Source organism: Hevea brasiliensis, chromosome 14 (assembly GCF_030052815.1).
Source record: "Hevea brasiliensis isolate MT/VB/25A 57/8 chromosome 14, ASM3005281v1, whole genome shotgun sequence".
NCBI classification, from domain to species: domain Eukaryota; kingdom Viridiplantae; phylum Streptophyta; class Magnoliopsida; order Malpighiales; family Euphorbiaceae; genus Hevea; species Hevea brasiliensis.
The window spans coordinates 87,637,926-87,660,203 of record NC_079506.1 but is presented as its reverse complement, the minus strand read 5'-3'; the positions used below and the strand labels follow the sequence as shown (position 1 = coordinate 87,660,203).

General features: G+C 31.2%; 2 protein-coding genes across 2 annotated transcripts; both read left to right on the top strand.

Moving 5' to 3' along the window:
* Positions 1 to 11,478: 11,478 nt before the first annotated feature.
* LOC131173073 (putative receptor-like protein kinase At3g47110) lies at positions 11,479 to 14,853 on the top strand. Its single transcript, XM_058134724.1, has 5 exons — positions 11,479 to 12,929; positions 13,491 to 13,667; positions 13,965 to 13,969; positions 14,039 to 14,297; positions 14,384 to 14,853. The coding sequence occupies exons 1-5, from the start codon at positions 11,582 to 11,584 to the stop codon at positions 14,851 to 14,853; spliced, it is 2,259 nt and encodes a 752-aa protein (XP_057990707.1). The 5' UTR covers positions 11,479 to 11,581.
* A 1,804-nt stretch (positions 14,854 to 16,657) lies between these two features.
* LOC131173072 (leucine-rich repeat receptor-like serine/threonine-protein kinase At1g17230) lies at positions 16,658 to 18,580 on the top strand. The gene is made up of 7 exons (XM_058134723.1): positions 16,658 to 16,805; positions 16,879 to 17,148; positions 17,336 to 17,518; positions 17,714 to 17,820; positions 17,961 to 18,134; positions 18,246 to 18,313; positions 18,406 to 18,580. The coding sequence occupies exons 1-7, from the start codon at positions 16,658 to 16,660 to the stop codon at positions 18,578 to 18,580; spliced, it is 1,125 nt and encodes a 374-aa protein (XP_057990706.1).
* Positions 18,581 to 22,278: the final 3,698 nt, after the last annotated feature.

Genomic DNA, 22,278 nt, shown 5'->3' with positions numbered 1-22,278 from the left:
TATATGCTTCTGAAGGATCTCCTACTTGTGATCTAACTACTATTAATGTTTTTAACTCAAGACGCCAAGTAAATAAAGCATAGTCTAAATGCTTTATCCTTGGTGATTGAATTAATTAACCTTTGTAATCTTTTCACATGCTGTTGTAATTCCAAGTCTACACGCTCTGCCAAATAAGCGTAGTTCTCTATATAGTAATTTAATTAACATTTGTCATCTTTATACACCCTATTGTAATTTTTTTTTTATTGATATGGTGTTGATTGTTGAGATATGTTTAGCATTATTAATTTAAAATTAAATTTAATGCATTCTAAAATAATTAATTAAACAAATTTTTTAAATTAACTATTATAGTTAGGAGTATAAACGAACGAAGCCGAATTGAGTTTTGAAGAGTTTAGACTTAGTTTATTAAGATTTTACTCGAGTTTGAGCTAGTTCATGTTGAAATCGAACTGAATATCAATAAGTTTAAATTTGGTTCGTTTAGAAAACAAACTCTAAATAAATCAATTCGGGCCAAACTTTTATCAAACTGAGTATCGAGCAGCTCGTAAGTAGCTTGACTTATTTTACAAATTAAATTTTAGGGGAAATTCCTCAAAAAGTTGGCCGTCTATTTCGTCTAAGACTTCTCAACCTGTCGTATAATCAATTGGGGGGAGAAATTTCAATTAACATCAAATTTTGTTTAGAGCTCAGGATTGTAAGTTTATCCTCTAATGGCTTACGATCTGTTTGGATGGGGTGAGGAAAAGGTAAACAATTGAAGGATAAGAAAGGGTAAGAGAGATTACAATAAAAAAAAAAAATAATGTTTGGAAAGAGGTGAATTAAGGGTTATTTAAATAAAATTTAGTCATAATTCTCAACTCCTCTTTTTACCGCTCCTTAAGAAAAATTAAGATTTGAATCCTTTGGATACAAGAAAAATCGAGATTTGAACAATAAGAGAGGATTTACTTTTATTTGCTTTTACCTTCCATTAATTCATCGCTTTCTAAATAGGGGTACATAGTAGGAAAATTCCTGCCGAGCTAGGCTCTTTAAAGAAGCTTGTGGCACTTCTCTTTTCAAACGGCCTCACAGGAAAGATCCCACATTCTGTTGGAAACCTTTCTTCCCTCCAACGTTTCTCTGTAACATATAATCATATAGAAGGAAATATTCCAAATGAATTGGGAGAAATAACAAGCTTAACCGTGTTCCCGGTGGGAGCCAATAATCTGGTTGGTTCAATTCCTTCTAACCTCTACAATATCTCATCCATCGTTGGGCTATCTGTTACGCAGAATCAATTGCATGGGAGGCTCCCAGAAAATACAGGGCTCACTCTTCCGAACCTGCAAAATTTTCAAATCGGCGTAAATATTTCATGAACTGTTATGATTCTGTTGTTGGTGAAAACAAAAATTTTATTCCCCTTAGAAACGGAAGTAAAAACAATTCTCTTGGAAATGAATTGCCAATTTGAGAGTAAGACTATTCAATCTCACATGGAAGAGTGCAAGGATGTAGTGCTGTCCCAAGTCTGGCGGGGAATGAGACAAAAACATGAACGTAAAATGGAGGCCCAGCTTGAATCAGAATTAGCCATTTCCACAAACAAGCTGGAGCCTAAAGAGAGAGCAAGACCAACAGCTTAAAGAGGGGAGGAGATTGAGACCCAAGTCCACACCCATCCGATCCAGTCTAGAAAAAAAAAAATAACAGGGTTTTACAGCGGTAAAAAAAATTGGATAAAGACATGGGCCATTGCCTATGTAAAGCAGACTTAAGTTCATAACTTTCGGGATCCAGTCCAGAAAAAACAACATTGGGGGAAAGAAGAGGTAAATTCGTTGGATAGTGTAAAATCCAGCAATGAAACAAAGCATCTTTAAAATCTCTAACCTAATTGGCACACAGAGATGGAAATAAAATTAGAATCCCCAACTTCAATTCTAGTGGAAATTGCAGTTCCATGTTCTAATTCCATTCTACTATGTAATTCTGACGGAAATAGATTAGTTCCAAGGTCCTGACTCAAGAATTTGAATCCTGGGAAGTAAATTAACTTACCAAAGCTAACACATTATTATTAATAGAAAAATGCTAATCATTATTAGTATCTGTCTATTGAATATGAAGTTTCTTAATATAATATGGAATTTCATTATATTAGGTCTATATGTGGAATTTAATTGGTAAACTTTAGAAATGAAATACTAATATAACGTCATTAGTGTTTGTCTATTGAATATGAAATTTCTTAATATAAATGTAATTTCATTAGGTGTAGATATGAAATTATATTGGGTAAACATTGGAATTGGAAAGACTAATATAATGTTATATGCGCATAGGAATCTTCCTAGAGTTAACCTTTCATATTACAATTTAGGTTCTTCTTAATTCTTCTTCATTCATGGTTTAGAAATGTGGTTGAATCCAAATGAAGATGATAGTAGTCAGTCAAGGAATTTAAACCTTCTTCAAAGGCTTCATGTTGCCATTGATTTGTCATCTGCAATGCATTACCTTCATGACCTTTGTGAAACACCAATCATTCATTGTGACTTGAAGCCAAGCAATATTCTGCTTGACAAGTACATGACTGTTCTTGTTGATGATTTTAGATTAGTAAGGCTCCTTTCCAAAACCTCAAGCAACTCTTCTTAGGATCAAACAAGCTCCATTAGCATAAAGAGAACAATCGACTATATGCCTCCAGATAAGCTATTTAGCTGACTAAATCAATACAGGTTGACTGCCCATCATTAATGTGCCGTAAGTTTATAACTTGGCAGTTGTATGAAACTTACATGTGTTAGACTCCCAATAATTGCCATTTCAAAAGAGTCAGAATAATGATAGCGCTCTATAAGAGATATTTTATGTCATTTCAAAGTGTACCCTAAATATTACAAGCTTGCTTGTATAATTTACAATACATGGCATTACTTTATTGGATGAGAAGAAGAATATAAGCATTGACTATAACAGTTAAAGGTATTCTTTGAACTCATATTGGCTACATTTATTCTCTCTGAGTTCTTTATTCTTACATTCTCCTCTCCTATTCCAACTTAACCTTCAAAATGCCAAGTGGGGGAAATCCCTTGGCCCTCTAAACTTGTGTTCTCTTACAAACAAAGTGGTCATAGGAGGTCTAACCCTCTTCTTGAGAGCTTGGAGTGGTTGTCTGAAGTGTCCAAGCAATCCTATCAGTTGTAGCCTACCTCTGTATTTTTTGTTATAATAAGCACGCAAATATAAGGCACACACACAAATCACACAATTACACAGTATAGAAAAGAGAAGAATAATAACATAGGATTTAACGTGGTTCAATCGTAAGGTCTACGTCCATGGTTAAGTCAAGAGAAAAAAGTTTCACTATGATGAAAAGAGCAAGATACAATCACTCATAACTCTCGAACCCTAACCCCAATGTATTTCCTAAATATCTCACAACTCTATTGCAAAGGGCAAAATATTATAATATTTATACTGGTCTATACCACGGGAACGTTGCACCCGCACCCCCAAGGAAATTACTGATGGGCTTCGGCCCCAGGCCTATCAGCCCACGCCCTCCACTACCACCACAGATTTCACTTTTTATCCCAATCGGGGTCGTAACGCGAAACTTTCAGGTCGGGTTCACAATTCAGGTCCATGAAAAATATATCCAAATTTCAAGCCACAAAAATAACATTATCCGAATAACCTTTCCACGTTCATTTATCAAAGATTCTACCCATATCAGAAGTTAGCAAAAGTAGTATTCGTTGTTATTATACTTTAATTGTAATGAGATGACAGCTTGGCATTTTATCAATATGATTTTATTGTATAATGTAAAATTTATTTTATCATAAAATGAAGTTAAATAATTGAAAAAAATTAAAATAACAATTTGAATTCATACGTGAAATGCCCAAGAGGTTTAAAATTAAAATAAATAGGAATTAAAAAAATTAATTAATAAAATAAAACACCAAAATAAATTTTTGAAAAGAACTCAAGCGTTCATTCTAGTTCAAAAGATTCAACTAATTGAAAAGGAAGAAAAAAAAAAAAGGATAGCATGTAAAAAATTCCAAGATATACCATGTGTAAGAATTAAAAAGAAAATCTTTATTTTAATAATAAAACAAAAATTTTTTTAAAAATAATGAGCTGCATAAAATGATCACAACACTATTATTTGAACAATAAATTACACTTTGTTAATAAAATTGCTCTAAAATTATTTTAAGGAAAAATAATAATTAAATAATTTAAAAGCTATTAAAATTAAAATTAAAATTAAGGTGAAAAACTAATTTGAATATATATATAATAAGATAGTGGTTTTTATTTAATAATAAAAAAAATAGAAATAATAAGTTAAATTAAGGCTTAAAAATATCGAGTAACTAAAACATTAAGTTATAACCAAAACAGATTCTGCTAAAAAATATTGTTTTATAGCAAACAGAATTTTGTGAGTTTTTTTTTTTAATAAAATATGAGAACTCGCTGAATATAATAGTCATAATTTTCTTAAATTTGAGGCTCGAGATCACCGATTGACATACTGTATTTAACTCAATTCTATAAAAAAAATGATCTACCATCGAACTTGAGGTGACACTCAATGATATAAATCATTGGATAATTTACTATTACCTTTTATTACACTTCTAAATAAAGATAATATTTAATTATTATATTAATATAAAAAATTAAATTTAAATAAAATAAAATTATTTTATTAAGTTAATCACTAAACTATTAGGTTGCTAATAATTTCGTGTGTTATGGGTGGCCCAAATTTAGGTTTAAATGGATGAGAACTTACTTTTACGTTCTCTTTTAGTAATATATAATATAATATAATAATACGATGACGATGACGATTATGGCTCGCTCGCGTGTTTTGTTGGGGATGACACTTCGACTTATTGACTGCTCTCTTTACAATGGGCTGTTTTATTTTGAAAATAATTGGACTAAGGACTGGCTATGAAGATCACTAATACAGATAATAATATAATGACTCATTTTTCATCATAAAATTTTGCATATTATTATTTAATTTTTATAATTATATTCACTTTTAATAATAATTATTATGGCATTATTCACTATAAAATTTATTATATTAATTTTTTTTAATTTTATTTATTTATTTACATATTTTAATTTTTTTTTTATAATTGACCCTGATTGAAACTATATCTCAAAACCTCACAATATGATTTTAAATAACATCCATCACGTTACATTATTTAACGGCATTATTTAAAAGATTTTTGGCATATCATTACCATTATTATTACTATTTAAAAATTATTTTAAAATTATAAATGTAAAGTCCATTACGGTCATTATTTAAAAATAACAGCCATTATCAACTATTAAGTAATGACCATAGCAGTCGGTACTTTTCTAACTGAGAATTTTTTACTTTTATTTACCTCTTTCATGTGAAATGAAATAGAACTATCTTAGCTCATTCTTTTAGCACCTTTTCATTTCTCTCTAATCAACTAAGCAAATTTCTCTCAAATTTGTCTCAATTTCCTCTACAACCATCTCTAGTGAAATCCTTTATTCCTCTACAAAAATTTTAGCTCAAAAGCACACATCACCAAATAGATAAGGTAGTTTTGAAGTGAAGGAGAGCAAAGGGTGAGTTCTCTTTTTTTTTTTTTTTTTATTTTTAGCTATTTTTTAATATTTTTAGGTAAATACATAAAATACGTTTTTTTTTATCTGTATAATATATAAATGTGAGAAGAGAGAAGAACATTAGTTTTGCCCAAATAACCCTTCATTATTTATAGTATTTATAATTATATTTTTTATTATTTATTTTAATTTTAGAATTTATATAAATTTAAAATACTTAAGACTCAAAATTTAATTTTCTATATAATTTCAGAGTTTATATAAATCTAAAATTTTTAGTTCTACTTGTATTTAAATTCTACTTAATTAAATTTTTATTATCACATAATTTTAAAAAAATTGTAAAAATATTATTTACAAATAAATAAGAAATTATTTATTTATATGAATTACTTTTTTAATGAATCATAATAAATTTCTATCTATATCTTATAATTATTTATGTAAAAATATTTTAATACAATTACATTTGAATTTACATAAAATAATAAGAAAAGAAATTAATTTTTGTCAACCAAACATATCAATTCTTTTATTAATGTTTTTGAAAATTTTCTTTTAATTTAATTTCTTTAAGTTCTTTACAAAATATTTTATATAAAATAAATTTATATTTTTTTTAATTATAGATATATTTTTAAAATTCTTAATTATGACATTAATATATAAGTTACTTCAAACATTACAAAAAAATTCATATTCGTTGATTTATAAAAAAATATTTAATTTGTATGTAATATATGAATCTAAAATTTTTTAAATAATGTGTAATTATGCATATAAAATAAATTATATATATGAGAAAACCATTTAAATAGATAAATATGTATTATTTAAAAATTAATAATTAACACAATATGTTATGTTTGAGTTCTATTATAAAATTAATATAATTAATAGGATGATTAGAATTTATAATACTGATTTTTTTTTTATTTTAAAATGATACATTATTAAAAATTTAAAAATGTTAATATGTGTATATATAAAAAAATTAATATTTTTTAATTTTTTAATATTGTAATCTTACCCTGACTTGGCAAATAATGAATACATATAAAAAGAATTAGGAATCATACTTTAAATATAAAATTGTTACCTTAATTTAATAAATTTATGTTCAAATATAAACACAAATTAATATTTTAATTTAAAAAGAGTCCAATTTTCATATGAATACAAACATTACATCATTTAATAAAATTTTTATTTATTTAAATTCAACAAGTTGATTTATTGAAATTTAATATTTACTTGTAGTAAAATAATTATAAAAAAATTAATTTAAAAATACGTTATACGTTAATTTCATAAAGTGTTTTACTATAAATCAAATAATTGTCTATACATTTTTTACTATAATTATTTTAATTAAAAATAATAATATACTAATGTTAATGTTTTTTATTCTATTAGCATCTTTTTTTATTTTTTTATATAAAAATAAAATTTTAGTTATTAATTTATTATTTATAAATAATTTATTAGTGTTAATATATTTATTAATCTTATTTTTAAGGTTTTTCTCCCTATCAAAAGAAAATATAAAATGATTTAAAATATTAAATATCAAATATAAATTAATGATAAAATTAATTTTGTCAAATAAAATTAAAAAAAAAGAATAAAAAATAATTAGGAAAAAAATCAACATTATATAAACTATACCAAATTAAATTTATTTTATTATTATGTGTATAAACTCTTAAATATTATTGAAAAAATTTAAATTTCTCACGCTAATTATATATATTTTATAAGAATTATAAAATACTAAAAGCTAATTAATCTTAATAAATTCAATACTTTATTATTGAAAAAATTTAAAATGAAAATATAAGAACTAACAAAATAATAGATAATTAAATTTATATATTTATAAAGCACTAACAATTACAAAATTATATTATAATAATAATTTTTTCATAATAAATTTTTTATTTATAATTTTTATTTTTATTAATATATTTTTATTTTCATTAATTTAATTTAAAAATAATAAATACGTATACAACACACTTATAATGAAAAACGAAAAATTATTATATTATCATATTAATATCAATATATTATAATAATATTATATTTGATAAAAATTAATAAAAACTGTATATGAAAATATTAAACTACTGATATACACAAGAAGTAAAAAAAAAAAAAAAAAGGTGCAATGCAAGTTAAAAAAAAAAACTAATATACATAAAATACATAAAACACATTGATGAGAGAGACACCCTTTTATTTTTCTGAAAATAAAATATTAATAATAAATTAAAAAAAATAAAGTGTGTCCTTTATAAAATAAAATTTGACCCTTTGTTTTGATCAGTTATATAAAAATATAGACTAAAAATTAACAGATTAATCCTCATATTTTTTTAATCACGCAATATAAAATGAGCCATTGACTAGAAATATAATAACTTTTTTATTTGTTTATGTGTTTTAATTTTTTATTATTTTATTTGTTTGATTACTCGTTTTGTGGATGGGTGTTACACGTTAGGCATTGGTTGTCGTCCTCTGTTTTGTTTTTGTTGCTGCTTTTGGTTTTTGATTGCTGTCATCTATTTGCTGCAATTTTGTTTTGTTTTGCAGCTTCTGTGACGTCGTTTGAGTTTTCTTTCAGGTTTTTTCACCTAGTATCTCAATACCTTGGTGAGATGTACTAAGGCAGCCTATTGGCCGGGGCTTAGCTAGAATTGTGTTTGTTAAGTTTTCCCATAATTTCTTTCTTAATAAAAACTTCCTTTAAAAAAAAAAAACAAAAACTTGTTGGCACATTACAGTGGCCATCATATTTATTTTGGCAAAACCAGCTTTTTCTCGAAAAAAGAGAGAAATCTACTCTCTATTACAAGTCAATATGATAGATTTACCTGAACTCCTGGTTAGTGCATTAGGTCAGCACAAGACTCTGCTTCTCTTCCATTGGAGTTGGCAAGAACTCTAAAAAATGTAAAATTGTAACCAGTATAAGATCTCAAACTTGCAGTCATTCAATTGTCAGTAGCAAAGTGATACTCCTAGCGATTTATTTAACAGTATAAAAATACACGTATAATGTCTTGTATAATAGTGAAGGAAATTTCAAGCGAAATTGCTTGAAAATATTACATTTTACAAGGTCTTTCTCCTTCTGAAAGATGCATACTGATACACAAAGTACAAGCTTCAATTAATTGTTCGAATATGCTTTATCTGTAGTAATTGAATTTACTAATCCTTGTAATCTGTCTACATCCTGTTGTCAAGTCTACGCGCTCCGTCATCTTTACACAGCCTATTGTAATTTTTTTTTTCATTTGAATTAATGATTTTTACCCTCCCAATTACAATCTCAAATAGAGTATTTTGAGTGATAATTTGATTTTGCTCTCCAATCTTTCATTTTCAATTTGATTTTCGTGATACACCATTACACCGACTATTCCATGAAATAAATTAATTAGAGAGAGAATGTTTAATTTAACTTATAAGTTGATTAGCCATAAGTTTAAGCTGATTTGTTTGTTTAAGATATTTTTAGAGTTTATAAACTGTGCTTATAAGCCCCTCCAAGAAAAAAAATATGAGCGAAGAGATACTTTTCATTTTAATGCTTATAAATTTGATGCTTATATATTAGTTTGACTAAGTATTTTACTGTATTATCCTCATTTAAAATTCTACTATATATCTTTATTATATTTATTCTCATATTCACATTAAAAAATTTAGTTATATGCAATCATTTAAATAAATTATTTGTATTAATTTTAATGAATTTAAAAATTATTTTTATTAATTTTAATAAAATTTCTTCTATAAAATATTTCTTTATTTAATTTAAAACTAAATTATATTGTAATTAATGTGATTAAAACATATTTTGATAATGTTATAATAAAATATTGAGTTAATATAATTTATTATTTGAGAAAATAATTTACGGCTATAGTTTGCTCATCTCTCCAACGAGGGGCTATTTCTTTACTATCTTTAAAAGTTTATTAGCATGCTTACAGACACGAGAAATAAAAACTTTCAAATAATTAATAATGAAAAATTGTTGAATTTTCCTTATCATTAAATTTTTATTAGGAAATTTGAGCAATTCTTAAGCAATATATGAATCAAGTTGATATTTATCATTTTTAAATTATTTTAATAATAAATGTGCTTATAAATTACTTTTTACCAAATATATCTCAATTGATTATCGATCATTTATAAGCATTTTAATTAAACACGTAACCATTTTAAATTTTAAATTCTTATAAGCTTAAATAAAGTGTTTCTAATTTATATTTATTATTTGTATTTATTTTTTATTTTCACAATTTTAACACGTTATTCTTAAAACATTTTAAAAATAAATGAAGTATAAATATATAAGAAAAGGGATATAATCATATGTTTATTCAATTAAATAATATACTAATATATATAATTAATTATAATAAAATTATATAATATATCTCTAAAATATAAAATATATATATATTTAATTTTTAATTTAGTTATTAACAAAAATTTAAAATAATTTTTTAATTTTCAATATGATAAAATTAATAACCGCAGGCATACCTAGTGGTAACTCGATGAATACACAGATCTGGCAGGCAATGTCCCACAACCAGAACGTGCAGCATTAAAGACATTAAAGAAAATGAATCCCTAAAAAATAAGTCATAATACTTTGATTTGATGAAAATTAAAAAAAACAATACTATCACCCCTATTAATAAATAGATAAATGTAAAAAAAAAAATTAATTTCATCTAAAAAAATTTAACTTATTTTATAAAAAAAATATTTACGTTTTAAAATTAACTACATATATTTTAATAGTCATTTATAAAATATATAAAATTAAATATTCATTTTAAAATGATACATGCTAATTTTGTCACAAATAGAAATGAATTAATAGTAGTACTCTTCTAAATATTATCTTATAATAGTATAAATATTAAATTAAAAAAATTAAAACACGTATTTAAAATAAACTATTTTCTTGAAATCATTCGATGTTATTAAATTAACACATATTTTGAAGATGTAAACACCATGCCTCACCCTTTTTTTTTTATATATGATTTTTTAAAGAGCTAGCAATTTCAAGTGGTAAAAAAATAAATGTTAAAAAGAAATTAAATAATATTTTGATAAAAATATAAAAAAATATAAAATATTAAGAGATTAATTTTTTTTTAATTAATTCTAAAATAACACACATACACCTGATATAAAGAAAATTTACTATACACACTTACACTTTCAAATAATTACTGATAGAAAGGTATTAAAATTAGATAATATAAAAATCTAAATAAAATTAACATAAAAGCAAAGGGATAAACAGTAATTTCTTTAAAAATACATTAAAATTTACAGATAAATTTATGATTTTAAAAAAATTAGAGTGCAAACGTTAATTTTTGAAAAAAACATACTAAAATTTTTAAGTAAAATTATAATTTAAAAAAATTATAATTTAAAATTATAATTTAAAATTATAATTTAGCCACAACCCCCTCGCCCTTCACCTAGTTTCGCCCCTACCTTTCAGAGCTATCGACTAGAATTGGGAAACATGCCATCATTTTATTTCGCACTATGTCTTTCAGAGCTGTCGACTAGAAGTACAATGGGAAACATGCCGAGAGCAATGATTTATGATATATTATATTTAATAATATTTTATTATAAAATCTTTATTTATTTGTTTTTTAATTTATGTGATTAATCGTTTTTTGTTGAGTGCGGAATTTTTTGTCTGGTAGTGTGGACATCTTTCTCAAGCGTGTTACACCTTAGGCATTAGTCACAACACTTCGGGCCTAGTACTGCTGGCTTTACACCATAATTACTCGTCCAACAGCACTGGTTATTCCATCTGTGTGCCACTTCTACTTCCAGGCAACAAATTAAGATGGCACGTCCAGCCAACATGGTAGCACCTTGGCCTTCAATCCTTCACGTTCATTTCTTTTTCTTATTTTCTATAAGCATTCTCAGCTTACGACCTGAGATTTGTCTCAGTTATAATTTGGTAAATGAGACTGATCGGATTTCACTTTTGGAGTTCAAAGCCAAGATAGCCGCTGATCCATATGGAATCTTGAGCTCATGGAACGATTCTGTCAACTTCTGCAAATGGCAAGGGGTTATTTGTGGCCGAAAACACCACAGAGTTACGTCACTAAACCTGCACGGGCTGAGCTTGTCGGGAACCATATCTTCATATGCAGGGAACCTCACCTTCTTAAGGTTCCTCAACCTCGCTGGCAACAGATTTTATGGGGAAATTCCCCAAGAAGTTGGCCGTCTGTTTCGTCTAAGACATCTCAACCTGAGGAACAACACGTTGGGAGGAGAAATTCCAATCAACATCAGCTTTTGTTCAGAGCTTAGGGTTATGAATTTGGCCGATAATGGCTTAGTGGGGAAAATTCCTGCCGAACTAGGCTCTTTAAAGAAGCTTGTGACACTTTTCCTTGGTCCAAACAACCTCACGGGAAAGATCCCACATTCTGTTGGAAACCTTTCGTCCCTCCAACGTTTCTATGTATCATATAATCATATGGAAGGAAATATTCCGAATGAATTGGGACAAATAACAAGCTTAACTGTGCTCGCGCTGGGACCTAATAATCTGGTTGGTTCAATTCCTTCTAACCTCTACAATATGTCATCCATCACTGTGCTATCTGTTTCACAGAATCAATTGCATGGGAAGCTTCCAGCAAATATTGGACTCACTCTTCCTAACCTGCAAATTTTTGGAATCGGCATGAACCAATTCAGTGTAAGTATTCCACTTTCAATGACGAATGCTTCTTATCTTGAAATAGTTGACATCTCTGCCAACAGTTTCACAGGACAAGTCCCAATCAATCTTGGAGATTTGAAAGGTCTTCAACGGCTGAACTTGGAACTCAATTTTCTGGGCAATAATTCAAGTAAGGATTTGGCTTTCATAACATCTTTGTCAAACTGCAGCAATCTCCAAGCTCTATCTCTTGCTGATAACAATTTTGGCGATGTATTACCTAGCACCATAGTTAATATTTCTACCCTTGGTGATCTAAGTTTAGGAAGAAACCAAATATCCGGTAGAATTCCGGCAGACATTGGCAATCTTGTCAATTTGTGTATATTAGGCGCAGAGGAAAACCTATTTTCTGGCAGCATTCCCATTTCTTTTGGGAAGCTTCAAAATCTGCAAGCATTGTATTTGCATAGAAACATGTTATCAGGACACATCCCTCAATCCTTAGGTAATATCACACAATTATATGAGCTTTGGTTAGAAAGAAACAAATTAGAAGGGAATATAACATCAAGTATCGCTCACTGCCAAAATCTGCATACTCTGAATCTTGCAGAAAATAACCTGACTGATATCATACCCCAAAAAATTCTTGGTCTGAACTTTCTATCATTAATTCTTAACTTGTCATATAACTCATTGGCAGGTCCGTTACCCAGAGAAGTTGGCCAACTGAAAAATCTTGGTGCATTAGATGTCTCAGAGAATAAACTATCTGGGGAAATTCCTTGGACAATAGGCCAATGTTTGAGTCTAGAAATCCTTTGCATACAGGGTAACTTTCTCCAGGGAGCCATTCCTTCATCCCTTGCTTCCTTACGGGGTGTCCAATACTTAGACCTGTCAAGAAACAACTTATAAGGAAAGATTCCAAAAGAGATAGAAAAGCTTCCTTTTTTGGAATATCTGAATCTCTCTTTCAATAATCTTGAGGGTGAGGTGCCAACCAAGGGAGTGTTCGGAAATATAACGGCAGTTTCACTTGTTGGAAACAAAAATCTTTGTGGAGGTATCCCAGAACTGCAGCTACCAGCATGCCCCATCAAGCCAAAGAAAGAGAAAAAGTCTCCTACTGCCATTATCCTTGCAACAATCATTAGCTCAATTGTGCTTTTCATGATAATAACATCCTTAAGGGTTTTCTACTGGCGAAAATCCAAAAAATCAAGAAAGAATCCATCATCCTGTCCTTTTATTTTGGATAAGCTGCTTCGAATTTCCTATAAGGAGCTTTTCCAAGCAACTCAGGGATTCTCTTCAGACAACTTAATTGGACAAGGTAGTTTTGGCTCTGTATATAGAGGAAGTCTTGATCTCCAAGGTGAAAGGATAGTTGCTGTGAAAGTATTCAACCTTTAACAACAAGGAGCTTCCAAGAGCTTCATTGCTGAGTGCGGAGCATTGAGAAATATCAGGCACCGAAATCTAGTGAAGATCTTGACATACTGTTCAAGCATTGATTTTAAAGGCAATGAATTCAAAGCTCTTGTGCTTGATTTCATGGCCAATGGAAGTTTGGATATGTGGTTGCATTCAAAAGAAGATGGTAGCATTCAGTCAAGGAATTTAAACCTTCTTCAAAGGCTTCATGTTGCCATTGATTTGTCATCTGCGCTGCATTACCTTCATGACCTTTGTGAAACTCCAATCATTCACTGCGACCTGAAGCCAAGCAATATTTTGCTTGACAATGACATGACTGCTCATGTTGGTGACTTCGGATTAGCAAGGCTCCTTTCCAAAACCACAAATAATTCTTCTCCAGGCGAAACCAGCTCCATTGGGATAAAGGGAACAGTGGGCTATATGCCTCCAGGTAAAATCTTACATGCTTTTATTTATCAAACAACAGCACTAGTCATGTATACAATAAAAATGGAATCGGATATGTTTTCATTGCAGAATATGGAATAGGTAGCGAGGCAACAACATATGGAGATGTGTACAGCTTTGGAATAATTTTGTTGGAGATTTTCACAGGACGGAGACCAACTGATGAAGTGTTCGCAGATGGTTTGAACCTCCACAACATTGTTAGGTCTAAGCTACCAGGACAAGTAATGCAGGTTCTGGATTCCAAGCTTATTTCAACAGGAGAAGTGGGAGTAGAAGAAATCGTTGAAGACAATGAGAGTGATGATGGTCAAATAGAAATCCAAGAAAATAATGTCAATATTGAAAGATTGAAATTACAAGGAAGCAATGTGCAAAAATGTGTTGTATCAGTCCTCAATATAGGACTCGCATGCTCAGCAGAACTACCAAGCGATCGAATGAATATGGGTGACGTCACAAGAAAACTAAGCATCATCACGGAGTCTTTCCTTCGTGCAAGGACCCGTAGAGAACGACAAATTGTAAACCACAAATAGGTATTAGTTTATTATTTTTTTTAGCGCACATTCTGATTGATGAATATTATGCTATCTTCGCATTTGCTTACAGCCCAACGAATACTCTGATTTGGGTTGAAATGCAGAGGAATAAGTTGTGGCATTCAGGCTTCAAGATTCCCACTAACCTGAGCTTGTGCATCTCTCTGAACTTCAAGAACAAGTGTCAACTCTTCAGCACATAAACCTCAAGTTCTGCCTCGTGAACTGTTTGTGAGGCCTTTTACATACAGTGAAATTACAAATAAATCTAAGATCAGAATGTGTAATTCAATATATGTCTCAAATTTGTGTTACAGTACTTCATCTTTTATGATTCTCTTGTTGGTTTTTGATAATGGAAGACAACTTGTTCCTGACAAATCAGGAAGCAAAAATAGAAGCGTAATATAATACTTAAGAAATGGCTATAGATTACAGATATGATTTGAACTAGGGAAAGGAAGCATCCAAGATCTTGGAGGATGGAAAACTCATCAGCTCTAGCTAGCCATCCTGTTAGTCCATAATACCAATGCCATTTGTGGCAATTTAGTATTTGAAGCCACTGCTATGAGGATGAGAAGATCTATTAATTAAATAAATATAAAACCAGCGGTGGAATTTGAAAAGATAATAACCATATAATACACTTTGAAAATAGTAAAGACCTAAGGATGAATATTTTCATATGTCACGGAATTTTGTAATTGACCTCAGCTACTCTTTCACAGAGAATATTTAGATTTACATATATGCAGAACAATGGCCTGAAATATTACCCGCATGATTAGTATCCAATCTTACATCTTCATCCAGAATCAGTGTTTATCTATGAATAATGTTAAACAGAAACTTGAACTTTGGCACATTACAGTGGCCATCATGTTTGCTTTGGCAATACCAGCTTGTCTTGAAAAAGGAGAGAGATTTACTCTGTTACAAGTCAAGATAATTGATTTACCTAAACTCCTGGCTAATGCATCAGTTCAGCATAAATCTCTGCCTCTCTTCCTTTGAAGTTGGCAAGAACTTAAAAAAATGTAAAATTGTAACTAGTATAAGATCTCAAACTTGCAGTCATTCAATTCTCAGTAGAAAAGGTGAAACTTCTAGCTATTTATTTAACAGTGTAAAAGCATACGAGTAATTTCTTGTATAATAGTGAAGGAAATTTCAAGCGAAATTGCTTAAAAATATAACATTTTACAAAGTTTTTTTCCTTGACAAAGATGCATACTAATATACAAAGTACAAGCTTCAATATAATGAATTGTTTTGTTTGGTTTTCTAATGAAAAAATGGATAAAATCAAACCAAATTGAATAGTTCATTTTCTTAATTAATTGTTATTACACCTAAATTAGAGTTAAAAATAAAAAAATATGATTAAAATTAGATTTAAAATGAATTAAAAGTACAAAGATAGTGGAGGGATTAGGTTGATAGTTCGACCATATGCCATTACTAACCTTACTAGAGGGTGTAAGGGGCAACATGTGGAAAATATGAGTCAGTATAAATATTATAAATTTTATCTATTACAACAAATTATGAAAATTGAAAATTTTATAGTTAAACCACATGAATTTAGTGTTTCAATTTTTCTTCTTTTTTCTATATTATGTGGCATGTGCTATTAATTTATATGCTTACTATATTATAACTCAATAATACTAGAGCCATCTTTAAAATTATAATGTCTTACACTAAAAAAAATATATCATCAAGATATCCACCACCCTCCTATAATACATAGGGTGCTTTATATATTAACATCAGCTTTTGTTCAGAGCTCCGGATTATGAGTTTGGCCTTTAATGGCTTAGTGAGGAAAATTCCTGCCAAGCTAGCCTCTTTAAAGGAGCTTGTGACGCTTTTCCTCGGTAAAAACAACCTCACGGGAAAGATCCCACAATGGAAACCTTTCGTCCCTCCAACGTTTCTCTGTGGTATATAATCGTTTGGAAGGAAAAATTGCAAATGAATTGGGACGAATAACAAGCTTAACTTTGCTTGTGATAGGAGCCAATAATCTGGTTGGTTCAATTCCTTGTAACCTCTACAATATCTCATCCATCGCTGCGCTATTTGCAGCACAGAATCAATTGCATGGGAAGCTCCCAGCAAACATAGGGCTCACTCTTCCTAACCTGCAAATTTTGCAAATCAGCTTGAACCAATTTTATGGAAGTATTCCAGTTTCATTGATGAATGCTTCTCAGCTTGAAATAGTTGACATCTCTTTCAACAGTTTCACAGGAGCAGTCCCAATCAATCTGGGAGATTTGAATGGTCTTCAACGGCTGAAATTGAAATTCAATTTTCTGGGCAATATTTCAAGTCAGGATTGGTTTGGCTTTCAAAACGTCTCTGTCAAACTGCAGCAATGTCCAAAAATTATCCCTTGTTGATAATAATTTTGACGGTGAATTACCTAGCACCATAGTTAATATGTCTACCCTTGTGGATTTAACTATAGGAAGAAACCAAACCTCCGAAAGAATTCCAGCAGATATTGGGAATCTTGTCAATTTGTATCAATTAAGCATCGAGGAAAATCATTTTTCTTGCAGCATTCCAATTTCTCTCTGGAGGCTTCAAAAGCTTGAAGGATTGTATTTGCATTCAAACAAGTTGTTGGGACAAATCACTCCAACCACAGGTAACATCACCCAACTGTATGAGCTTTGGTTAGGAAAAAACAAATTAGAAGGGAAGATAACATCAATAGTTCAATGCCAAAATCTGCTTTGGCTGAATGTTGCAAAAAATAACCTGACTGGTATCATACCCCAACAAATTCTTGGTCTGTCCTTTCTATCACAACTTCTTAACTTGTCATATAACTCATTGACAGGTCCGTTACCCCAAGAAGTTGGCCACCTGAAAAATATTGGTGCATTAGATATCTCAGAGAACAAATTGTCTGGTGAAATTCCTGTGTCAATAGGTGAACGTTTGAAAGTAGAATTCCTTTACATGCAGGGTAACTTTCTCCAAGGACCCATTCCTTCATCCCTTGCTTCCTTGAGGGGTCTCCAATCCTTAGAACTGTCAAGCTTCCTTTTTTGCAATATCTGATTCTTTCTTTCAATAATCTTGAGGGTGAGGTACCAATCAACGCAGTGTTCAGCGATATGACAGCATTTTCACTCGTTGGAAAGAAAAATCTTTGTGGAGGTATCCCAGAACTGCAGCTACCAGCTTGCCCCATCGAGCGAAAGAAACACAAAAACTCTCCTGTTGTCATTATCCTTGCAACAATCATCAGTTCAACTGTGCTTTTCATGAAAATAACATTCTTAAGGGTTTTCTACCTGCGAAAATCAAGAAAGAATTCATCATCCGGTCCTTTTATTCTTGATAAGCTCCTTTGAATTCCATACTAGGAGCTTCTCCAAGCAACGCAGGGATTCTCTTCAGACAAACTCAACCTTCAACAACACGGGGCTCCCAAGTGCTTCATTCCTGAGTGCAGAGCATTGCGAAACGTCACACACCGAAATCTGGTGAAGATCTTGACATACTGCTCTAGCATTGATTTTAAAGGCAACGATTAAAAGTTGTTGTGCTTGATTTCATGGTGAATGGAAGTTTAGAAATGTGGTTGCATGCAAATGAGGATGGTATTAGTCAGTCAAGGAATTTAAACCTTCTTCAAAGGCTTCGAGTTGCCGTTGATTTGTCATCTACATTGCATTCTACTCATGTTGGAGCAAACTAAGAATTAACAGAGAAAGAGAAGAATATTTCAGTGTATTATGTTTTTTTATTAACTGCAAATGAGCTTAAATACAGCTCAAAATATAACAAAAATTCCTATATTTCAGCTCAACCATGGAACATGCCTCCATGTTTAACAACTTAGCTAGAAAAATGGAAATAATGACTAAAATGCAGTAGAACAAGTCAATTAATAAAAAACATAACAGAAAAAAGAAAACTACAGCAGCTAAATAGGAAGTGCAGCAGCTAAGTCAACTTCTTAACACTCCTCCTTGGCTTTGATGCTGCAAACTCCAAGTTTTTCCCTTAGAAATTCAAATTTGCTTCTTTCCAAAGGTTTGGTAAAGATGTCTGCAACATTATCATCAGTTTTGCAATATTTCAGAACAACAGAACCTTCTTTCTGCACATCTCTAAGGAAAAACAATTTGATATTAAAGTGCTTCGTTTTTCCATGAAAAACGGAATTGTTTGAGATTGCTATCGCTGCTTGATTATCCACAAACACATCTGCGCCTTCATTTTGCTTCAGGTTCAGATCAAATAGCACCTTTCTGAGCCATAAAGCTTGATTTGCAGCAGCTGTAGCAGCAATAAACTCTGCTTCTGCAGTCGATTGTGCAACAACTTCTTGTTTTTTACAACACCAAGAGAACATTCCTGACCCCAGATTAAAGCAATAGCCTGAAGTACTCTTCATATCATCAGAACCACCATGATCACTATCAGAATAGCCTTGCAGAACATGAATCTGACTAGCACAAAACTTGATTCCATGCTTCAATGTTCCTTTCACATATCTTAGAACTCTCTTAGCAGCAGAAAAATGAGTTTCAGTAGCACAATTCGTAAATCTAGATAGCAGACTCACAGAGTGTAAGATGTCAGGTCTTGTGGCTGTTAAGTACATCAAACAACCCATTAAACTTTTGTAAAGAGTTTCATCAACCTTTTCCACTACATCTTCCTTGCTGAGCTTTACATTTTTACCCATAGGAGTTGTAGCAATCTTGCACTCATCCATTCTGAATTTCTTCAGAATTTCTTTGGCATATTTGGTTTGGCAAATGAACACCTCTTTCTCCTTTTGTTGAACCTCCATTCCAAGAAAATATGCCATTTCTCCCAAGTCAGTCATCTCAAATGTCTGTTGCATATCTTTCTTGAATTTGTTTACAAGTTCCAAGTTGCTTCCTGTAACAAGTAAGTCATCCACATACAGGGAAACAACAATAAAATTGATCTCATCACCTTTAATGTAGAGGGTAGCTTCATTGAGACTTTTTTTGAATCCCAACTGCATCAAATGCTCATCAATTCTGCTATACCAGGCCCTTGGTGCCTGTTTCAAGCCGTATAATGCTTTTTTGAGCAAATACACATCTTCTTCTTGCTCTTTCACAACAAACCCCTCAGGTTGTTCAACGTAAATCTCCTCCTCAAGAAGACCATTTAGAAACGCTGACTTTACATCTAACTGGTACACTTTCCAACCCTTTTGAGCAGCAATGGCCAACAGCAATCTGATTGTTTCAATTCTGGCAACAGGAGCAAATGTGTCAGAAAAATCAACACCAGGGATTTGGGCATAACCTTTCACAACAAGCCTTGCTTTATGCTTGTTTATAGAGCCATCTCCATTGAGCTTTGTTCTAAATACCCACTTTACTCCAATCACCTTTCTATCATCAGGTCTTTTTACCAGCTGCCACGTTTTATTTTTTTCAATCATGCTTAACTCCTCCTTCATTGCAGCTACCCATTTTGGATCTCTTTTTGCCTCCTGAAAATTTTCTGGTTCCAGAACTGCAACGTTGCACTTTTGATAGATTTCCGAAAGTGATCTTGTACCTCTGATAGGTTCATCATCAACCAAATAGGATTCGGACAGCTCTAGCAATTTTGAATCTTGACTTGGAATTGTACTAGCCTGATCTCCTTTCCAATTCCACTTAGCATCTTCCATAAAATGCACATCCCTGCTTATCAGAATTTTTCTCGTATTAGGTTGAAAAACTCTATAAGCCTTCGAAACTGAGCTGTATCCGACAAAGATTCCAGCTTCAGCTTTTCTGTCGAGCTTGTCTCTTTTGATCTGAGGCACATAAGTGAAACACAAGCAGCCAAACACTTTTAAATTTTTTAAAGAAGGTTTGTAACCATACCAAGCCTCAAAAGGTGTCTTCCCATCAACTGCCTTTGTAGGAAGTCTGTTTAGCAGAAACACAGAAGTGTTAGCAGCCTCTGCCCAGTATTCTTTTGGCAACTCTTTCTCATGAAGCAAACACCTGGCCATCTCCATCACTGTACGATTTTTACGTTCACTGACTCCATTTTGTTGAGGAGTATATGGAGCAGTGAGTTGGTGTTCAATTCCAGCCTCTTCACAGAACTCATTGAAAGTTTCAGACGTGTACTCCTTCCCATTATCAGACCTCAACGTCTAAATTTTGTAGCTACTTTGTGTTTCAATCCAATTCTTGAATTTCCAGAACACACCAGCCACTTCTGATTTGAACCTGAGAAAATATATCCTTCACATTATGCTATAATCATCAATGAAAAGCAGATAATACTTACTCCCATTAAGTGAAGGAGTTCTATGTGGACCAGCCACATCAGTATGAATCAACTGAATCTTTTCTGATGCTCTCCAGGTAGCTTTCTTGAAAGGAAGCCTTGATTGCTTTCCATATTAGCAAGCCTTGCATTCTGGCAGTTCAACTTCAAGATTAGGCAAACCTTGAACAAGTTCATTCTTTTGCATATTCACCACTGCTCTATGATGAAAATGACCCAGCCTTCTATGCCACACTTCTACATTCACTGTTGTTGTAGAGTAGACTGATTGCTTTGCCTGTAGAGGATCTAGTTCAAAACTCTTCCCTTTCATGCTCACTTTGAACATATCTTCATCTTTTGAGTTTTTGATTAAGCAATGATTGCCCTCAAAAAACACTTTAAAACCATTTTCAAGAAGCTAGCCAACACTCAGCAAATTTTGGTTAATGTTAGGTACAAATAACACTTCTCGGATAAGCTTTGTACCTTTTGAAGTTTCCACTACAATTGTGCCTTTCCCTTTCACTGCGATACATTCTCCATTTCCAATCTTCACTTTGGAAATGAATGACGTATCCAGCTCCTTGAATAGATCCCTGTCAAATGTCATGTGGTTGGTGCAACCACTGTCAATGAGCCACTTGTCACTTGAATGACTTGCTGCAAGACCGGTAGCTACGAATAGTTGCTCCTCTTCATGATCAGCTACTTGAACAACATTTTTCTGCTGAAGATCAACTTGAGCTATAACCTTCTGAATGTTGCTCTTGCATATTTTCTGATGATGTCCCATTTTCTGGCACTTCTCACATTTCACATTAGGTCTCCTCCAACATTTTGATTGTGGATGACCCTTTTTGTTGCAGTGCTTACAAGGAGGAAAGTCAGACTTTGATGAATATGAACCTTCCTTCTTGTTTCCTTTATACTTCCCTTTCCCTCCTTGATTAGTTTGCACCTTTGCAGCCAATGCTCCTTCAACAGAACCTTCACTTCTCATGAGCCTTCTCTGTTCTTGAGCCTGCAAAGCATGTATCAATTCTGCCAAGCCAATCTTTGATAGATCCTTAGTATTTTCCAAAGAAGAGATGGTAGCTTCAAATCTTTCAGGGACAGTAACAAGAATTTTTTGAA